Source organism: Arthroderma uncinatum (assembly GCF_011692745.1).
Source record: "Arthroderma uncinatum strain CBS 119779 chromosome Unknown scaffold4, whole genome shotgun sequence".
Classification (NCBI taxonomy): Eukaryota; Fungi; Ascomycota; class Eurotiomycetes; order Onygenales; family Arthrodermataceae; genus Arthroderma; species Arthroderma uncinatum.
Window position 1 is genome coordinate 1,682,384 of NW_022983866.1, and position 16,241 is coordinate 1,698,624.

At 48.8% G+C, this 16,241-nt stretch overlaps 5 protein-coding genes across 5 annotated transcripts; 2 read left to right on the forward strand and 3 right to left on the reverse strand.

Annotated features, from left to right (window-relative positions):
* Positions 1 to 941: 941 nt before the first annotated feature.
* GIQ15_05861 (uncharacterized protein) lies at positions 942 to 2,174 on the forward strand (the record flags this gene model as incomplete). Its single annotated transcript, XM_033553278.1, has 1 exon — positions 942 to 2,174. One exon carries the CDS (start codon positions 942 to 944, stop codon positions 2,172 to 2,174), a length of 1,233 nt encoding a protein of 410 aa, XP_033404422.1.
* Positions 2,175 to 2,597: 423 nt separating this feature from the next.
* GIQ15_05862 (uncharacterized protein) lies at positions 2,598 to 9,242 on the reverse strand (the record flags this gene model as incomplete). The annotated part of the gene is made up of 1 exon (XM_033553279.1): positions 2,598 to 9,242. The coding sequence occupies one exon, from the start codon at positions 9,240 to 9,242 to the stop codon at positions 2,598 to 2,600; it is 6,645 nt and encodes a 2,214-aa protein (XP_033404423.1).
* Positions 9,243 to 10,450: 1,208 nt separating this feature from the next.
* GIQ15_05863 (uncharacterized protein) lies at positions 10,451 to 11,592 on the reverse strand (the record flags this gene model as incomplete). Its single annotated transcript, XM_033553280.1, has 3 exons — positions 10,451 to 10,723; positions 10,790 to 10,896; positions 10,953 to 11,592. 3 exons carry the CDS (start codon positions 11,590 to 11,592, stop codon positions 10,451 to 10,453), a joined length of 1,020 nt encoding a protein of 339 aa, XP_033404424.1.
* A 1,376-nt stretch (positions 11,593 to 12,968) lies between these two features.
* GIQ15_05864 (peroxin 14/17) lies at positions 12,969 to 14,165 on the forward strand (the record flags this gene model as incomplete). The annotated part of the gene is made up of 1 exon (XM_033553281.1): positions 12,969 to 14,165. The coding sequence occupies one exon, from the start codon at positions 12,969 to 12,971 to the stop codon at positions 14,163 to 14,165; it is 1,197 nt and encodes a 398-aa protein (XP_033404425.1).
* Positions 14,166 to 14,491: 326 nt separating this feature from the next.
* GIQ15_05865 (uncharacterized protein) lies at positions 14,492 to 15,340 on the reverse strand (the record flags this gene model as incomplete). The annotated part of the gene is made up of 1 exon (XM_033553282.1): positions 14,492 to 15,340. One exon carries the CDS (start codon positions 15,338 to 15,340, stop codon positions 14,492 to 14,494), a length of 849 nt encoding a protein of 282 aa, XP_033404426.1.
* Between the last annotated feature and the right edge of the window lie 901 nt (positions 15,341 to 16,241).

The following is a 16,241-nucleotide window of genomic DNA, read 5'->3' on the forward strand; positions in this document are numbered from 1 at the left end:
GTTTCTCGTCGTATAAGACTCCAGTAGCTGTGATATTCTCCGATGGCCGTAGGATATAATAGCGTGAGACGATCAGGACGTTCTCTATACGCTGCACATTTGACTTGTCCACGGCCTATCCAGGAGAACCGTCCTTCTATCACATCTTCAGCCTTGATATCGACGTCGTACCAGCGACCGTTCAGCCCAGTAACCGCTTTTCCCTGTCCTTGATCCTTCGGGCGGATCTCCCTTGCATCGGGGAGATATATTTTGAAGAGACGCGGATCGAGAGATAAGCTTATTGTGGTGATTAAACAAGGATTCCTTCGTCTCTGGGGTTGAACTCTTCAGCGATATAGATCCATCACCGTTCGGCGTGCCTTTGTCTCTTTGCTTTTGCTTCTCATGCAGGGCTAAGTTGCCCCAGACACGGCAGAGAAGTTAGGACTCTTGTATACATGTAGGGCAAAGCCACACAGTCCTCGGAGTCGCCAAATGCTTCCCCCTCCTCCTCTCTCGCCTTGCTGCTAGTTGGCCGACACGAGACTGAAGAGAAGCGAGCTTTTGCCTCTTGATTTCGCCTAACGATTTGCATCTCGGGCCCTTTCACCCTGCATCGTCTCGTCTTCCTCGCTTGGCGCTTTCTTGGGTAGCGACTGTGGACGGAGTGCGGGCGACATCTCGCGAGAGGGCGGCTGTGCTGGATACATCGCACGTAAAGGTCAAGCTCGCAGTGACGGACCGCAGCCTGCGTGTTTATCTGTGATATAGATCCTGGTCGGCGCAAACTAGAGCTTCGGCGTGATAGTTATCTAAAACACCTTAAACCCGGCGTTGAAACCAACAATCTTATATCGCCAAATCACCCTTGTCACCGCTCTACATCCTACATCCTCCTCGCAACCGCTCCCACAACAAGAAGAATACACAAGATACTCGTCGACCACACATCTGCACCTATGGAGAGCCTGGCTAGTTTCTCCCACACGCATCCGCTCATTCCAGCTCCGTCGAATTCTGTCTTTGCAAGCTTGCATCGCAGGACTCGCACGGCCGACTCAGCCAGCTCGGTTGTCACCAAGACCCTGGAAACCAGGGACGCTGCAGCCCGAGACGCAAAGAGATTCCTTCTCCAGGTCGTCCGCAGTGACTGGACCTATCCGCCGCTGGAAACAGACCCTGCGAAGACTGCTGAAGACGCAGCGGCGGTCTCGGAGGAGTCGCGTGATATTATAGGATGGAGGCATCGTGAGCAGGAGAACTCAGGTTCTGACGCGGACGATGGACATGGAGGTCCTGAGGGGATTGATCCATATCGCTTCGACTCGCCTGATGCCGTTGCGCGGGGTGTATCGGACCGGCGGAGAAAGCGTCGCAAGATAATTGAAGATGAGATGAAATGGAATGAGGGCTTGAATCTCTGGATGGCACGACGGGACGCGTGGACAGGTGCAAAGGTCCCCGAGCCACCGTCCGCACCGGCTGTGACTGGTACCAAAGCGGAATTGGAGACATATCGACAGTCCCTTAGCAGTGAAGAGAGCTACAGTGGGAGCTACGATACAGACCTGGTTGATACAGAGTCGCAGTATACGCTATCCAGGCCGGCATCAAACGCCTCGGCGTCTGCTCATGTTAAAAAACCACCTACATCGGTGACCGTTACCGCACCTCCGGAGGACGAGATAGAGTGTATCACCGTCTCGTTGGATAAGAAAGCAACCTTAGACCCTCCAGTCACCACCAACCAAACCACCCCAGAGGTTGACGATGAGTGTCTAATACCCGTCATGGGCCCCTTGGTACCTGACTCCAACCTGCTGCGTGCAGCCATAACTCCCAACGTCTATCCTGCAATATACAGCCGGCTCGTCGTTCAATCAAACACGCCTGCCGTGCCCATAAACCTCGCCCACATGACCCGCGCTCTCGTCCAAGGATGGAAAACAAACGGCGAATGGCCCCCAAAGCCGACGCCCTGCAGAGACGTGCCTGTCATTAAACGGCCAAAGGCAGTTAACAACGAGGCGAACGAACTCAAAGATGGTAAAGGAAGGAGGTTGTCTGGAGTTAGCAATGCGGTTAAGAAGGTACTGGGTTTATCTTCTTTTAACTCGGGGAATAGGCTGCATATTCGCTCAAACAGCCATAGTGGTTCTATGTCCAGGCCGGCAACAGACGAAGGTGCTTGATCGTTGCTATCTGCTCTGGATGATATGTGTTATGAATCTGTCTTTCCTTTTGTTTTCCATGGTCAGAATACCCTGTCTTGGTACTCACTTCTATGTTTTGAGTCAGATACCCAATAAGCAAATTGAGGCTGGTTGGAGTTTGAAAATTGTGGGAGCGGCATTTATTCCGATGGAGCTCGACAGTTTTATTTGATGGTTTAGGTACTTTTTTGATCGCAATGATTACAGTTGATTTGACCAAAATCCAAGTTTACTTCAATTCTCTCAAGCGAATTAGGTGTATATTGTATTGACACTGGTTAAATAGAAGAGGCGTATGATCGTAATTGTAGTTCCCGCTCTAAACAGAAAACAAATGCATCATCATGTCGTTAAAGGCTAAGGTTTGACAAAAAGGAAAAAACACATGCATAGAGATGCTCTCTAGAAAATATGTAATGTTTCTATGGAGCCAAAAAGTAGCTGAACGGTTTGGATAAACGCCGATTTGGCAACCTCCACAGATAAAGTACCGGGGGTGACATCAATCTTTGTATACTGCTGCCCCCGACGCACAAAATACTTTCCATCGTGGAGCGCCCACTTATCCGCCAGCCAGAATTCAAGTTCACGAGCGGCAAAATTTCGAGTTTCGGCAAAAAATGTCGGGGGTTTGCCGAGGCTGCGGTCTATAGGGCTGGATGGAGAGTCGCGAAGAAATGGTGGAGTGGTTGCGGGAGGGTCAAGGAGGGAAGACAGGCAAAATAATGCGGTTTGCCCAAAGAATTCGATATATGACAAAAGGCCGTTAACCTCTTCACCTAGACGATCAAGATAATCTACTATGGCAAGAGATGCTGTGATGCTTTCGAAAATAGAGGTGAGTGTGAGTAGCATCGGCGCCTCATATAGTAGATGGGGATCACATATTGGACGCTGCAGGGTACTATGTACGGATTCGAAATATGCCGTGATCGAATCAATAGTAACACCAACCTCATCTCGTTTCGTCAAGTCGACTTTGAGTATCAAATCGGAGAAGACGCGTGTTGTAGCCTGTAGAAAGGGGCGAGCTAGTATCCATGCAGTGGGATTGCTAAGAGACGCTGACACGTATTCGGGAATCACGCATTGTAGGAGGAAACACCTAAGAGTTGGCTGCTTATAGCTTCCACTTTCAAGGCTATTCGACATGGCTTCATAGAGTTGGTTTGCAAGGTAACCTTGCTGTGCGTCAACTGCTGCTCGTTCAGACACGCCCTGGATAAATGTCACAAGCTGTTTAGCAAACTTGCTGCCAGCAGATAGTCGCCCTTCATATCTCTTAAGTTTGGCAACGACATAATTAGGGTCAGATGCCGGGAGGGGAAATGACGCTGGATCCATAAAATATCTGTCTATTGGGCATATGTCTTCGGAATGCACCTGTAGGAATTCCACCACTCGATGAACAAAGTCGACATAAGAACCTGGTGCGAGAGTCTTTCCTACTTCCTCGGAATTCTGTTTCATGGTTGCCATCATAGACCTTATCATCTCCTGGTATAATTCGCCAACTCCGTTAGAAGCATGGATTTGGCCTGGCTCAAGTTCCGACAGATGTATTCGCATGTTAGATAGCACGCATGAAATGAGAGAGGTCCTTCTTTGACAAAACTCCATCAATGTTATTTCATATCGGCCAGTTACCCCGTTGACTGCAAATGGCAAATTCCTAAAGAGGGGGTTCTCGCGATCTTCGTTTAATAGGGCATTAGTCAAGTCGTGCTGATATTTCAAAAATAATTCTTTCTCCACAAGTGAAGTACTCCAGCAGGTCAATATTTGCGACTGGCACTCCTCATACGAAGCTGCATCAATTGAAATTAGGCTTGATATAAAATATGGCATAAATCTGCGAGTCTGATTTGTTGGCTTCAGAGCTGCCCAGGAGTCTTGGTCGTAGCGGTTGAAGTAGCTACTCCATTGCCGTTGCCCATGCTTCACCCGCGTATGAGCCACAGACAACCAGCAATCGATTGCTTTGACGAGAATGGAGTTATCAGGTGTCTGGTCCACCCCAAAGCAGATTGAAATGAATTGAGAAAGTACTGGCGAAATAGCACGGTTTAGATAAGATGAGCCCGCACTGGAGACTTCCATCTGTTCCTGGCATAAATCAAGCCAGTCATCCTGGCTATCCTCGTTGGTCTCGGAAGGGTCAACTTGTGTTTCAAGCGGGAATGACGCAGCCGGTCGATCATTAGCCTTCGTAAAGGCTATCAAAACGTCCAAAATTTGACAAACCACCGCGTCTAGTCTCCTCACTTTGGGCCTGAAGAGTCCGAAAAGCTTTCCAAGGGGCATCGTCTCCATTAACATTGCTGCTTGATCCGCATCCCTTGTTGCATCTATAGCCGTCCTCATGCAAACAAGGGCATCACTAATAAGGGCTTCAGCGTGTCGCTCGTTCTTGATAATGGCGCCTTCAATATACTGACGGGAAAATAGAGAGGCAGAAGGGTCCTCTGCTTCTATTTCGCTTCGTGCTTGAGAGTGCTGTCTTACTATATCCGTAATAAAATCACTATGCCACTCCGCGAATTTACTCAAGTCAGACGCATCACCATCCTTAGCAAGGGTGAATCTAACCAATCTCGACCAGGAGTGAATGTTGATGCTACACGCATCTTTATGAGATGTCGGGGGGTGGACGAGATTTCGGATCGTGTTAAGGGGTGGCCGGCACCCCTGGGGCGCACAGCAGTATAACGTGCAAAGGAGGTCATGGTGATTCCTAAGCGCATTCAAATCTTCCACACGTAAAGGCTTTTCTTTAGGATAAGTTCGGCCATGGTTTGGTAGCAGTCGCCATACCAAGTTAAGGATCTTCTTTGGCTCAAGTAGACTATTCAAATACTTCAACCCCACCGCAATTATTTTTAAGAACATGCGAAAGCAACTATCCGTCACGTCTATGTCGAGTACTGGATCTGAAGCCAACTGATCGAGAAAGCGGGGCGAGCCATGAGCTGCTTCTTTCTCAAGGTCATGAAGCGAATTTCCGGTGAAAAAGTCAAATAGCGTCTCGAGAATTGGCTTACAGTGCCGCCAACCCCAATTTTTGATGAGGATAAAGCAACGTTGTAGTAGTGTTCGCATGTAATTATTCAACGACGCCCACTGCGGCTTCGGGCTCGATCGATAAGATTCAAGGACATTCAACATCAACTGTTTAACAGCAGGCCAGCGGTCATGGTTTAGCTGAAGACGTAGCCCAGCGTGGAATATACCGAATTGGTCAATCTCTTGGAAAGGGAGCAAGGTAAAAAGCGCCTCCCAGGCTCGTTCCAAATCTGGGATGCTGGAGGGAGAGGTGGCTGTGGACTGGTCTAGAAAGTGCATTTCAAGACCCTTGTCCTTTATGGCCTTTTGTTGGAGGACGTTCTGAGTAACTACGAACGCGTCGACAAATGGATAATCATCTCGAATCCCAACCTCACGTTTTTCCAGCTGCCGGTTGTCCTCCAGGAGTTGCTGAATATTTTCCATCCCAGTTCGGCTTAGGGTAAAGTCCATTGTCCGTCGTGCGGAGAGCTTTATCAGATTAACAACTGTGTCAACCCTGGACGAATCCATAGATTCGTGGTTTGTGATCTGTAGCAATTGATTCAAAAACACAAGATTCAACATTTCCATCCTGACCATGACCGTGGTGACATCTTTCTCGCAGTTAAAGCTAGACCGATATGTATCGTTTAGCAGGGAGACAAAAATAGTGCATCTAGAAACGAAGTTGATGCGATCGACGGGATCTCGGAAACTTAGATGATCTGTAACGTAACAAATGACAGATATATATAGACCAAGCACTTCCATAGCATTTGGGATTGTCAGGATTGCCGTGCTGTCTAGTGTTTGCTGTGGACTTAGCTGGTTTCCTAAGTAACCAAATAACTCGCCGAGTTCTGATGATACAGTCTCATTCCAAGGGCCCCAGTGATAGATCTTGTCCTCTATTCGGATGATAGCATGGCCATTATCAGCATCTAAGTCCCGAGATAGCACGTCTAAAGAATGAGAAAATTTTCCACTTCCTATGAATGTTGACTGATGGAAGTATGTGCCCAAGTAGAGTGGATGGGTATCAAAATCAAGTTTATAGGGGTTTTCAGGGCGATGAAGGCCAGGTAGGGATGAACGATTATCGTCTTCTGGGTGCACGATAGAAACCGTGTCGCTTTTTTCATTTTGAAATTCAGGGGGTTGGCGATACTCGAACGTTTCGATATTTATATGCCGGGGTTGCCGTTTTCTTTGGGCAGGACGTTGGTTCTTGACTTCCTTTCTAGGGGCTGGACGGTCATTGACATTTTGTTGAGTAGGAACATAACTTCTCTCTGCGTTAGTCCACGGCGGCGGTGGTGGTTGTTGTTGTTGTTGTGGCTTGTTTGCTTGGCTGAGGAATCTGGTCAGGGTTAAAGGCTGCTTCGAAGATTTATATGCTTTATGAAGCGCTGAAAGCGTTCTGTGAAATGCTGACGGTGGCTGGGAAATGCCAGTAGGAATATCCTCCACATCTAACTGCGCGGGCCTTGGAAGGTGTCGTTGAAAGGATGAGATACCGTATGGACGGTTGACCACCCAATTGTTTTTCGGCCTTTGCTTTGTTTTATTAATCCCTGTACGTGTATCTTGTTTGCTCAGGCTTTCATCATCATCATATATGACTATCGGTTCGGGGTCGGTTTCAGTTATTGGGGTTGCCCTGTTTGCCTGGGTAGCTCGAGAGGTAGGTGACGGATTTCCAGCTCTACTATGAGGCCTTGGCGTGGTACGTGGCCGTGTCGATGTTATACCGGAAGCTTGTTGGTATTTCCCCGATCTCCAGTTGCATAGTGAGCTATTTGCATCACGAGTATCAGCTTTCGTGGCCAACTTGAAAATCTTCCGAGAAGGGCTTTGGCGTCCCTTGTCTTTTCGTGAACGTGCTCGCCGAGCAGCAACTCTTAAAAACTGCGGCTGCGTATCTAGGCGTTGATTTCTAACATCCTCAGCGTCTAAGATGCCCAAATTAGGAGGGCGTGGTTTCGCAGGCTTTGCTTTCCGGAGACCGATATTATCCGTAATTCTTGTTTGCCGCTTCCTCTGTGGCTTCCATTCAAAGGGAGTCCAAGATTCGGTACCACTTCGTCTAGAGGATTGACCTCTACTTTTCTGGGCTGAGCGCTTTTTCGTTTTTGGTCGACGTGAAACCGGGGGAGCCATATAATCAATGCGATTGTCTTCAGGGATATCATCGTCGTCTTCAATCAACCCAAAATGGCGTTCAAGTCTCTCTTGCTCTCTCAATTCACGTGCCTTTTGCTGCTGTGATCTCATAGGAGTGGCATCATCGTCGGACTCAGAATCGCTAAATAAGTCAAGATTTCTGGCCCGAGTCGGAGTCTCTTGGTTCTCAGCTCTCTCTTTACGTGAAACGGGTTGGGCAACTCCCTTGCCTGTCCTGCGTTCTCGGACCAACGCTTTCCGGCGCTCCTTTTCGGCAGCTTGTCTCTTATATTCCTCATGTTTCTCACGGTCGAGTCTAGCAAACGAAGCAGGAAGAACTCCCTTGATTTGCCGCTGTATTTGTCGAATTACGAGGGAATCCTCTTCAGGAGACTCGGAGGTAGAGTCGTCTGCGGAAGAATGTGTGACACTTGGGGATTCTTCTTCTTCCTCATCAAGGTCTAGCACCGGGGATGATTCAATAGAAATGATTCCAGGTGAGTCAGATTGTGATCCTTTTTCAGAAAGCGGAGTTTGCAGCTGAGTCTTGAACTCGTTGGGAGTAAATCCTGGTGGGAACCTAAAAGTAGTCGGGTCCCTTGGAAGAGCCGAGGACGCTTCGCCTGATGAAGGTGGAGACGGGGGTACATCGAATACGTCGAAAAGTTCAAGAAGGTCGCTTTTCTTCTGGGGACTGTTATCTATGACCACTTGGACCCCATTGCCATTCCCCTTGCTAGAATCCCCTGACCGGCGATCATTCTCCCCATGGGCAATTTTACGCCGTTTGCTCCCTACTTGGTTGAACTTGACAGAACTAAGTCGAGCATGGGTATTACTGCGATCCTTCAAACTTTCCTCTTGACCCGTTGCTTGATTTTGTTGACTCAGTGACTGGCTCAAGCCCGAATGATCATACATGTCGGGTGAAGAAGCCGGCAAATGAAACGAAACAGGGCTACTAGAAGGTAGGACGTTCTCGTCTTGAAATTCAAAGCTCTGACTCTCGCCTGGTTCGTTGTGGGGTTGAGATTCTTCGACAGGCATCCGCACTGGCTGCACGCCTCTATTTCTGAGAAGTGATCGGTACTGAGCATTTTCCAGCATGTATGGGTGTAGCTGTATAGCATTGCGTTGCCTTAGTGCCCTCCTACTTTGGTTCTGCCATTCAGAATGTCCATCGCCAGCAAGGCCAACCATATCAATGTCTCCATCGTTTGGGCGTATGATTTCCTGCTGTGGTTGTGGCTCGACCTCGCCTTCATTTTGTATTGATATTGGGGAAGCGGCCCTGGATGGAGGAGATTCCAGAAGCGGCGGTATAGATGACAACGGGGATGAGTTGACACTGTCAAAATGCAGGTTATCATCATGGATCTCAGTTGGTTCAGCAAGTGGCGTTTGCGGGGGCCTGGGACGAAATTCCTCGAATTGCAGTTCATCGGGAGAGGACGGGGGTTCCGGTTGAGAGGCCGTATTGATGAAGTGGGTATTATCATCAGGTTTCTTCTTTCTTCTCTTAATCGGGCTCAGAAATGACTGCAAGACGGTCTCATAGTCGTCCTGTAACGGATCCGTCTCGAGCTCGACGGTGTCGTCTCGTGTGCGTTGAGAGCTCTCATTTAATATATGTTCGTTTCCATCTTGAACCCTTTCAGCATCTGCTACCACCTCTTCACCTTCATCCTCTTGGACCTCATGGTTGTTTTCTTCAGTATCCGTATGGTCATCACCGAGAATCACTTCCTCTTCCACCCTCTGACCAATTAACTCCTGGCTGTCGAATTCGTCATCTTCGTCAGAGTCGGGGACATATCCGCGTTCTCGCCATTGTTCCATTTGCAACACTCCATCCCTTTACTCCGTAGATAATTTTTCGCTGGCGGGACACTGCTTCAAATTGAACACTGAAGTTGAATTTCAACGACGCGTCTGGACGCGACTTAAAGTGGAAACTTCTTCAGTGAGTGATTACGTAATTTCAACGTCAAGGAAATTCATTCCACAGACAGACGAACATAACTTGTCCGATTAATGGCACTCACGACGGGAATTGTTTCGATAACCAAAGATGAGCGGGAAACGTGGCCTTGTGCCTATTATTATAGCTACGGGCTTTGGGGTTCTCAATGGTAAGTATTCAGTTTCCAGCTTCCAGACGGTTTTTTTTTCAACCAGCTAATTGCGTATCCCTCTTTCGCAGGCTACATGGTTTTTAAACCAGCTATAAATGAACATGAAGCTGGGAAGCTGGCAGAATCAGAGTATGGGTCAACATCTCTATAGTTTTTCGGTTCAACTGCTAACCATTTCTCCAGTTCAAAACAATCCGAACCTACATACACACGGCAGATTTATAGTTGGTGGACGGGAAACGACTTAACGAATAAAGCCGAGCAACATAAGTGATTACATTCTCTAGAGAAATGACTAGGAGGAATCAATTACACGGCTTGAGACGCGAGGCCAAATGCCACAAAGCGGAGTTGGATGTATAAGCCACGCCAAGAATATAAATGCGAACTTGAAGGGGAAACCTCAATGCATGATACCTGCTCGTGTGGAGGAAAATAGGGATCTAATGGTCTAGGTGGGTGGGGCTGGACCCTTGTTGGAGAGTATATAAGCACCACGCCTCCCAGGTTACGGTAGCAGGAGCCTGGAGATATTCAGGATATATTGGCTTTGATAGAGTTGATGAGATCAGCCTAGATGTGGAGGAAATGGGCAAGCTAAACCTCACTGTACGATACGTAGTAGCTATCATATGTTTACAACACTGCGTTAAAATTCTTATATCATACATTTTACCCCCTGTTTCAATTAATGTAGGTCCTAAGCTAGAACTCTCAATCCCCAACGCCATGTCATCCAAAAATAAAATAAAAAAAATAAAAAGCCATGTAGCTATCACTTCACTCGATACCCTAACCGAACACCAGACATGGCTGGAAGCGGTCATGCGCTAATACAGCCTTCCCAGCATGGCGGGTAGCACCATGCTCTCTCGCCTAATAGAAAATCCTGCATAAAAGAGGATTGATCATTTATATCTCTTCAACAAGCTTCCCGCTATGGGAGGCAGGGGCATTGCTTGGATTGCCGAAAATCTTGCCGGCAGGAGTACCAAACCACTCATCTGGAACCCCGATGCGGTTGCCATTACGATTTATAACGTATCGTATCATTGTAGGATCTGGCTTTTCTGGCTCCTGAGCTTCCTGTTGGCCTGGGGTGCTCTCTCCAGCGGCCTCGGCGGCACTGATTTTTCCACGACGCTTGGGGGCTTGTTTCTTGAGCAGTTTGTTTATTGTGTCCATCTGATATTGACCGTTAGAAATCTATATGTGGTATGTCGCCGACCTAGGTTAAGTAGAGCTACATACCTTTTCCTCCTCGTTACGCTTTTCGCTGAGGTTCTTTCTTCTCCTTGCCATCTCTGCCCGGCGCATGGCATGTTCTTCGGCGGTTAGGTGTTTCTTAACTTGCGGTTCTATCATTTGTTGTTAATGGATTGTGCAATATAAGACTTATAGAATTGATACTCACCCATTGGTAGCTGTAAGAAATCACCTCCAAGTTCGATTCGACCACGCTGCCGTCTGGTCATTTTACTTAAATCGGGGGTACTCGATCTACTTCCACCCATAAGATCTTCATCTGAATCGTCTTCCTCATCTTCATCATCGTCGGGTTCCTCGTCTTCGTTGGTTTCGTCAAGGCCAATGGTATCATCTTGTGCGCCGATATCATTATCAGACTCGAGCTCAGACAAACCTTCTTCGTCATCTTCGTCATCGTCGTCATCAAGAACAGCCCGTGACTCTGTCTTCCTTACTTTAGTTGCGGCTGCAGGAGTAACCGTAACCGTGGGTCGGGAAGCCGCCTGCTTTGCAATGGGGGATACCGGAGGAGCGTCGTCCATGTCGATGTCACCCTCTGCATCGATGTCCGGCTCGCCGTCGGCATCTAGATCCGAATCGCCTTCGGCATCTTCCTCGTCATCCTCGTCTTCTTCATCTCCAATTTCAGATGGGTCATCATCCTCATCTGAGTCTACTTCGACAACTCTTCTCTTAGAGCGGCTGTTCCTAGGGCCTGTGACGATGACATCCTCTGTAAATATATTACGAGGCTTCTCCATGTCCTCTGCTCCATTGGTGACTTCACGGAGCTTGCTTGACGGCATTTTGACAGTAAGTCGAATTGATTTCCTCCTCTCTTCAGGAGAACTAGGTGGTGATCGGGATACTGTCACTGTTGTAGTAGCACTTCTAGTTGCGCGTGTCGACCGTGCTTTCGCGTTGGGAGAATCTGTAGACGTGGTTAATTTGGTTACAGCCGCACGAGAGCGAAGAGAGCGAGTGGAAGTCATCTCGGGTATAGTTGATATAACAGTTGAACGGTTGAAACGAAGGGGATAGAGATGTTATGATCAATGATATCAGAACTGGGAAGAGGGGTGATGTTGCTAGAAAGCAGAAGGCAGTGTGTGTTTATACAGAGAAATCGACTATAACAAGGGCCGAAGATGGGCGGCTTCTGCCTGCGGTGAATGTTCTATGCAGAGGTGAATCGCGAGGGAAATTCCGGTGAAAGGAAGTGGAGGGGGCCTGCATAAGCACCACGGCATCGTCTTCTTATCGGAACAAAGGCAAAGGCAATGTAAGAGGCTACAATTCAAGCCTTTCACTGCCAAATATTAAAAGGCTCCTGCAAACCGCATCCTAAAGTGTTCATCTTGGCGAGATGTTGGATGGTATATGTATTCCCAGCCAGCCCCAAAAAAGGGTCAAGTACGGCCCGGACAGCAAGGCCTTCTAATCAGGGATACAGGAGAGTAAAAAAGAACAGGGAATCAGGGGGTTCGGGATGTTCTGTGCTGCATGTACTCCGTAGTGCTGCTCTTTTGCATGTATATATATGGGGGCCGCGCGCAGGGAGAAACCGTCGGCTTGCCTTACCTAGTATTACTGTTCAGAGGAGCTGAATGGCGGCTGGCATCGCTGCTTGCTCGGGTGTCGTGGTTGTACGAGCACTGGATGGCAATGAGCTCTTCCTGTTGGCGGAGACGCTTGACTGGTCTCGCTCTTCTGTCATGGATCTGATCCGTCCGTCGTTGGGATGCGACAAGAAATAGCGCCCTTTCGCCACAGGTGAGGTAAGCTGCAGCGAATCGCAATAGCAGAGTCTCACAGGGTCAGCACGGGGGACGAGCAGCAGCTATAACGCCTATCCTATTCCTGGGAAGTCGAAGAACTCCTTCGGGTCGCATCGTTGGAGTTTTCGGAGGTTGAAAAGCGTCAAATATCAGATAGTATCGTGATGTATTGGTGGTATGTGTAATATATAGAGGTACCTCTGATAGGGCTGAAAACTGTTAGTGATAGAAGTAGCTTTGTAATATTACAGACACATTACCAAAAGTACAGCGCATGAAAAGGGCCGAGGTAAAAAGTTGCTTTGAGCTCCTCCGCGTTTCTTCGTCTTCCTCCTTGCAATTCACCATTCTACAACACTCTCGATACCAGAACTATATCCCCATCTACAGGCCGCATAGACAGTATGGCCGGACCAAAAGGAGCATCGATACCGAGCTGGCAGCAAGGAGCTGCTCAGAAGGAGGCTCCGTCTGACGACACCGCCATGCCAGAACAGAGCTCTAGCACGGAGCTGGAGAGCAAGGAAACCCTTATCGAACAGGCCAGGCGGTTTCTACAAGACGAATCAATATCAGATGCACCTACGGACAAGAAAATCGCATTCCTAGAGTCCAAGGGGCTCTCAAACGATGACATCCACACCGTTCTCGGGGTATCTAGAAACGTCGAAGCCACCGCCGACGACGACACTGCCACCCAATCTACAGAAACCAAGCAACAACCCTCCTCCAATAAACCTCCTAGCGAGCCCATCTCTCCTCCCGCACAGTCGTCGCCAGCGTCGTCTCCAACGCCACCCAGCAGGGACGTGCCTCCAATTATAACATATCCCGAATTCCTCTTACATCAGTCAAAGCCACCTCTTATTACGTTCCAGAATTTCCTATATACTATATACGGCGCCGCGGGCCTGGCAGCCAGCATTTATGGCGCGAGTGAGTTTCTCGCCAAACCAATGCTAGAGTCACTCAACGGCGCCCGTCACGAATTCTCCCAAACCGTGCAAGGGAATCTAAAGACGTTGAACGAGAAGCTGGAGGAAAGAGTGTCCTCCATCCCACCGACGGTCTCGAAGCCGAAACATATAGCAGAAGATGAGAGCGAGGGTGACAATGAGTCAGTGACGTCGGACCCGACGGAGCTCTTTCATCGAGATATCGCTACCCAGACGACAGTGGACCTCGACACATCCGCTTCATCTCAAACACCAGCAGGCACAGAAGTACAGGCGGAGTCGGCGGCACAGAAAGCAATCGATAACCACCTTTCACGTCTCCAGTCGATATCCTCCCAGTTAAGCAGCGTGGTGACCACTGAAAAGTACAGCGATGCCACACAGAATTATGCCAAAAGCAGACTATCAGAGTTACACACGTATCTTGATAGTTTGACATATAGCTCTCCGTCATATTTGAGTTCTTCTTTATACGGCGCATACGATGATTTCACTGATGTCAAAAAGGCCAGTTCATCTGGTGGTGAGGAGGAGGCCATTGCGGCATTTAAATTGGAGGTGCGGAGTGTCAAGGGGACTTTGCTGAGCGCCAGGAACTTTCCATCTGGTAGTGGCGGGTTAAGGGCAGGATCCGTAGCGCGGTAAAGCATTTTTTATTAATATCCAGAGATAGACTTCACATGTGTGTTTGGAATGTATTATTAATTCTTATCAATATATGCGAGTATTATGAACATATTCTAAACAGGTTATTTGGAAGAAATAGTTTGAGAATGGGTATCAGTGTAATTTTCTCTATGGATAAGTGATGTAGACAGTGGAGTAGCAAATTATGAAAAAGGCAGGGCATGCCTTTGATAATGCATATGGAAACAAAACGCTCAGATAACAATGGCCCTTATAAACCAAAGACTCCAGAAACCCCGTACCAATCCAAGGAACAATAAGAAAAAGCATCCAGGTAATAAACATTACTCCATCAACTCAGTTGGAGGGCGAGAGGTGTGCGCATATATCTTCTTTGGCTGGATATCAAGCGGGCTCAAATCCATGTCAGAGTCCCCGTCAGGGTCAACTGTCGTATCTTCAACCATAACGGCAGGAAGATGGGGACTGTTTCCATGGTGTTCAGGATGGTAAATCAAAGTGCTGCTGCGGCTCCGCTGTCCGGATCCAGAGCCAGTGCGAACAATATCCTTCCCTTCCGTGCCGGCTATCGCAGGGTCTGTAGGAGAAATTGGTGTCTCCGGTCGTCGTCCAGCCTCATCAGCATGGCCGTCAGAGCCATAGATCCGACCAAGTCTGCCCAAAGCTTCAGCCAGGTCGGTGGCATGAACATCTTTGTTTGGTGGTTCCTCGTTGCGCATCATCCATCCGTGTGGGGGGCTGGGTGGCGGGCTGATGAAGAACATTTTTTGCGACTGGGGAGCTTCGAGGAGCTTGCTCTTGCGTATCTCTTCGGCATCAGTTTGTATCGGTGTGTTTTCTCCAAAGTATACTCTGGCACGGCCCTTTCCTTGCAGTGGCTCTCTGTCTAGGAGCTGTCGGACTTTGATTGCATCATCGATGGTCAAGAAGGAGCAGACTATGCGACGAAAGGACGGGAGAGGCGAGAATGAGTTGAGCGGCGCAACAGCCGTGATGTGAGACTTGATAGAGCCTAGTGAGCATGGCTGGAAGAGAGATAGATCGTTGAGGTCGGTGATTAGGAGAGTATTCGATGGTGGTGAGGGCTGTTGGAGAGGCGGGACTTCGATCGATAGTGGTGCCCCCCGCCGGGCACCGAGCGAAGGAGACGAAGGAGAGCTAGTAGTCGACATTCTGGTATCTGTTGCTTTCTGTTGATTTCTGTATGCTGTCTGCTGCTGTCTGTATCTTGATATGTATATCTTGGGTGTAATGTTGGTAAAGTCCGACTGTCTTCGATATCTCGAGGTCCCGTGACTTGTTTGTCTTTTGATGAGAAAACTCGCCAGAAAAGATCCCAACGACCGCACTTAAGTATCCGGAGAACAACGCAGGCTGCAAGCAATAGGAACTGGTCGGCACGCAAGCGCCACTGTGTTTCATTCAGGGCGTGAAGACGCCATCCGGGCTCGATGCTGATGAGAAATTTGCCCAGCGCTAAGCCTGCTAAGCCCACTTGCCGCGCATTTCTCGACCGCAAGGTCTGCTCTCCTTTACCTCCGGGTCGGCGCAGCAAGAAGAGATTTGCATGCTCAAACTGACGATATGGCTTAGCTGTCCATCTCTATGCTTACAATCTAGAAGACTCTGTGCCCTTGAGTTTCCTTCATGGTCCGATACGGAGTTGCCGCCGCGGCGATCGTCGTAGTCACTCAGCTCGGCTTTCTCGCCATCATGTTTGCGGGTTGCGGGCTGTGTCTTCGTACCTTGTCTTGTGCCTGCGGAGTGCACTCACTCCGGATTCCGGGTATAACTACAGCATGCCCTGCCTGCTACGGACCCTGCGCACGCATTTAATGGCCGCATTGGGTTGATGGAGGCGGCCTTGGAAGAGGGAGCTCCGCAAAGTTGTCCGTTGATCTGTCGTTTACTGCGAAGAGCGAAGCCCGAGGAAACCCAGGGCTTGGACAGCGAGTCTTATCACGGAGGTAATATAGCTCCGCAGATGCGAGAGCCTGACTACCTGTTTGAACCGTCACGCTGCCTACGGCCGCCTGATTATTCCGTCGACAGATTTGCCAGCTGTCCTCTGCA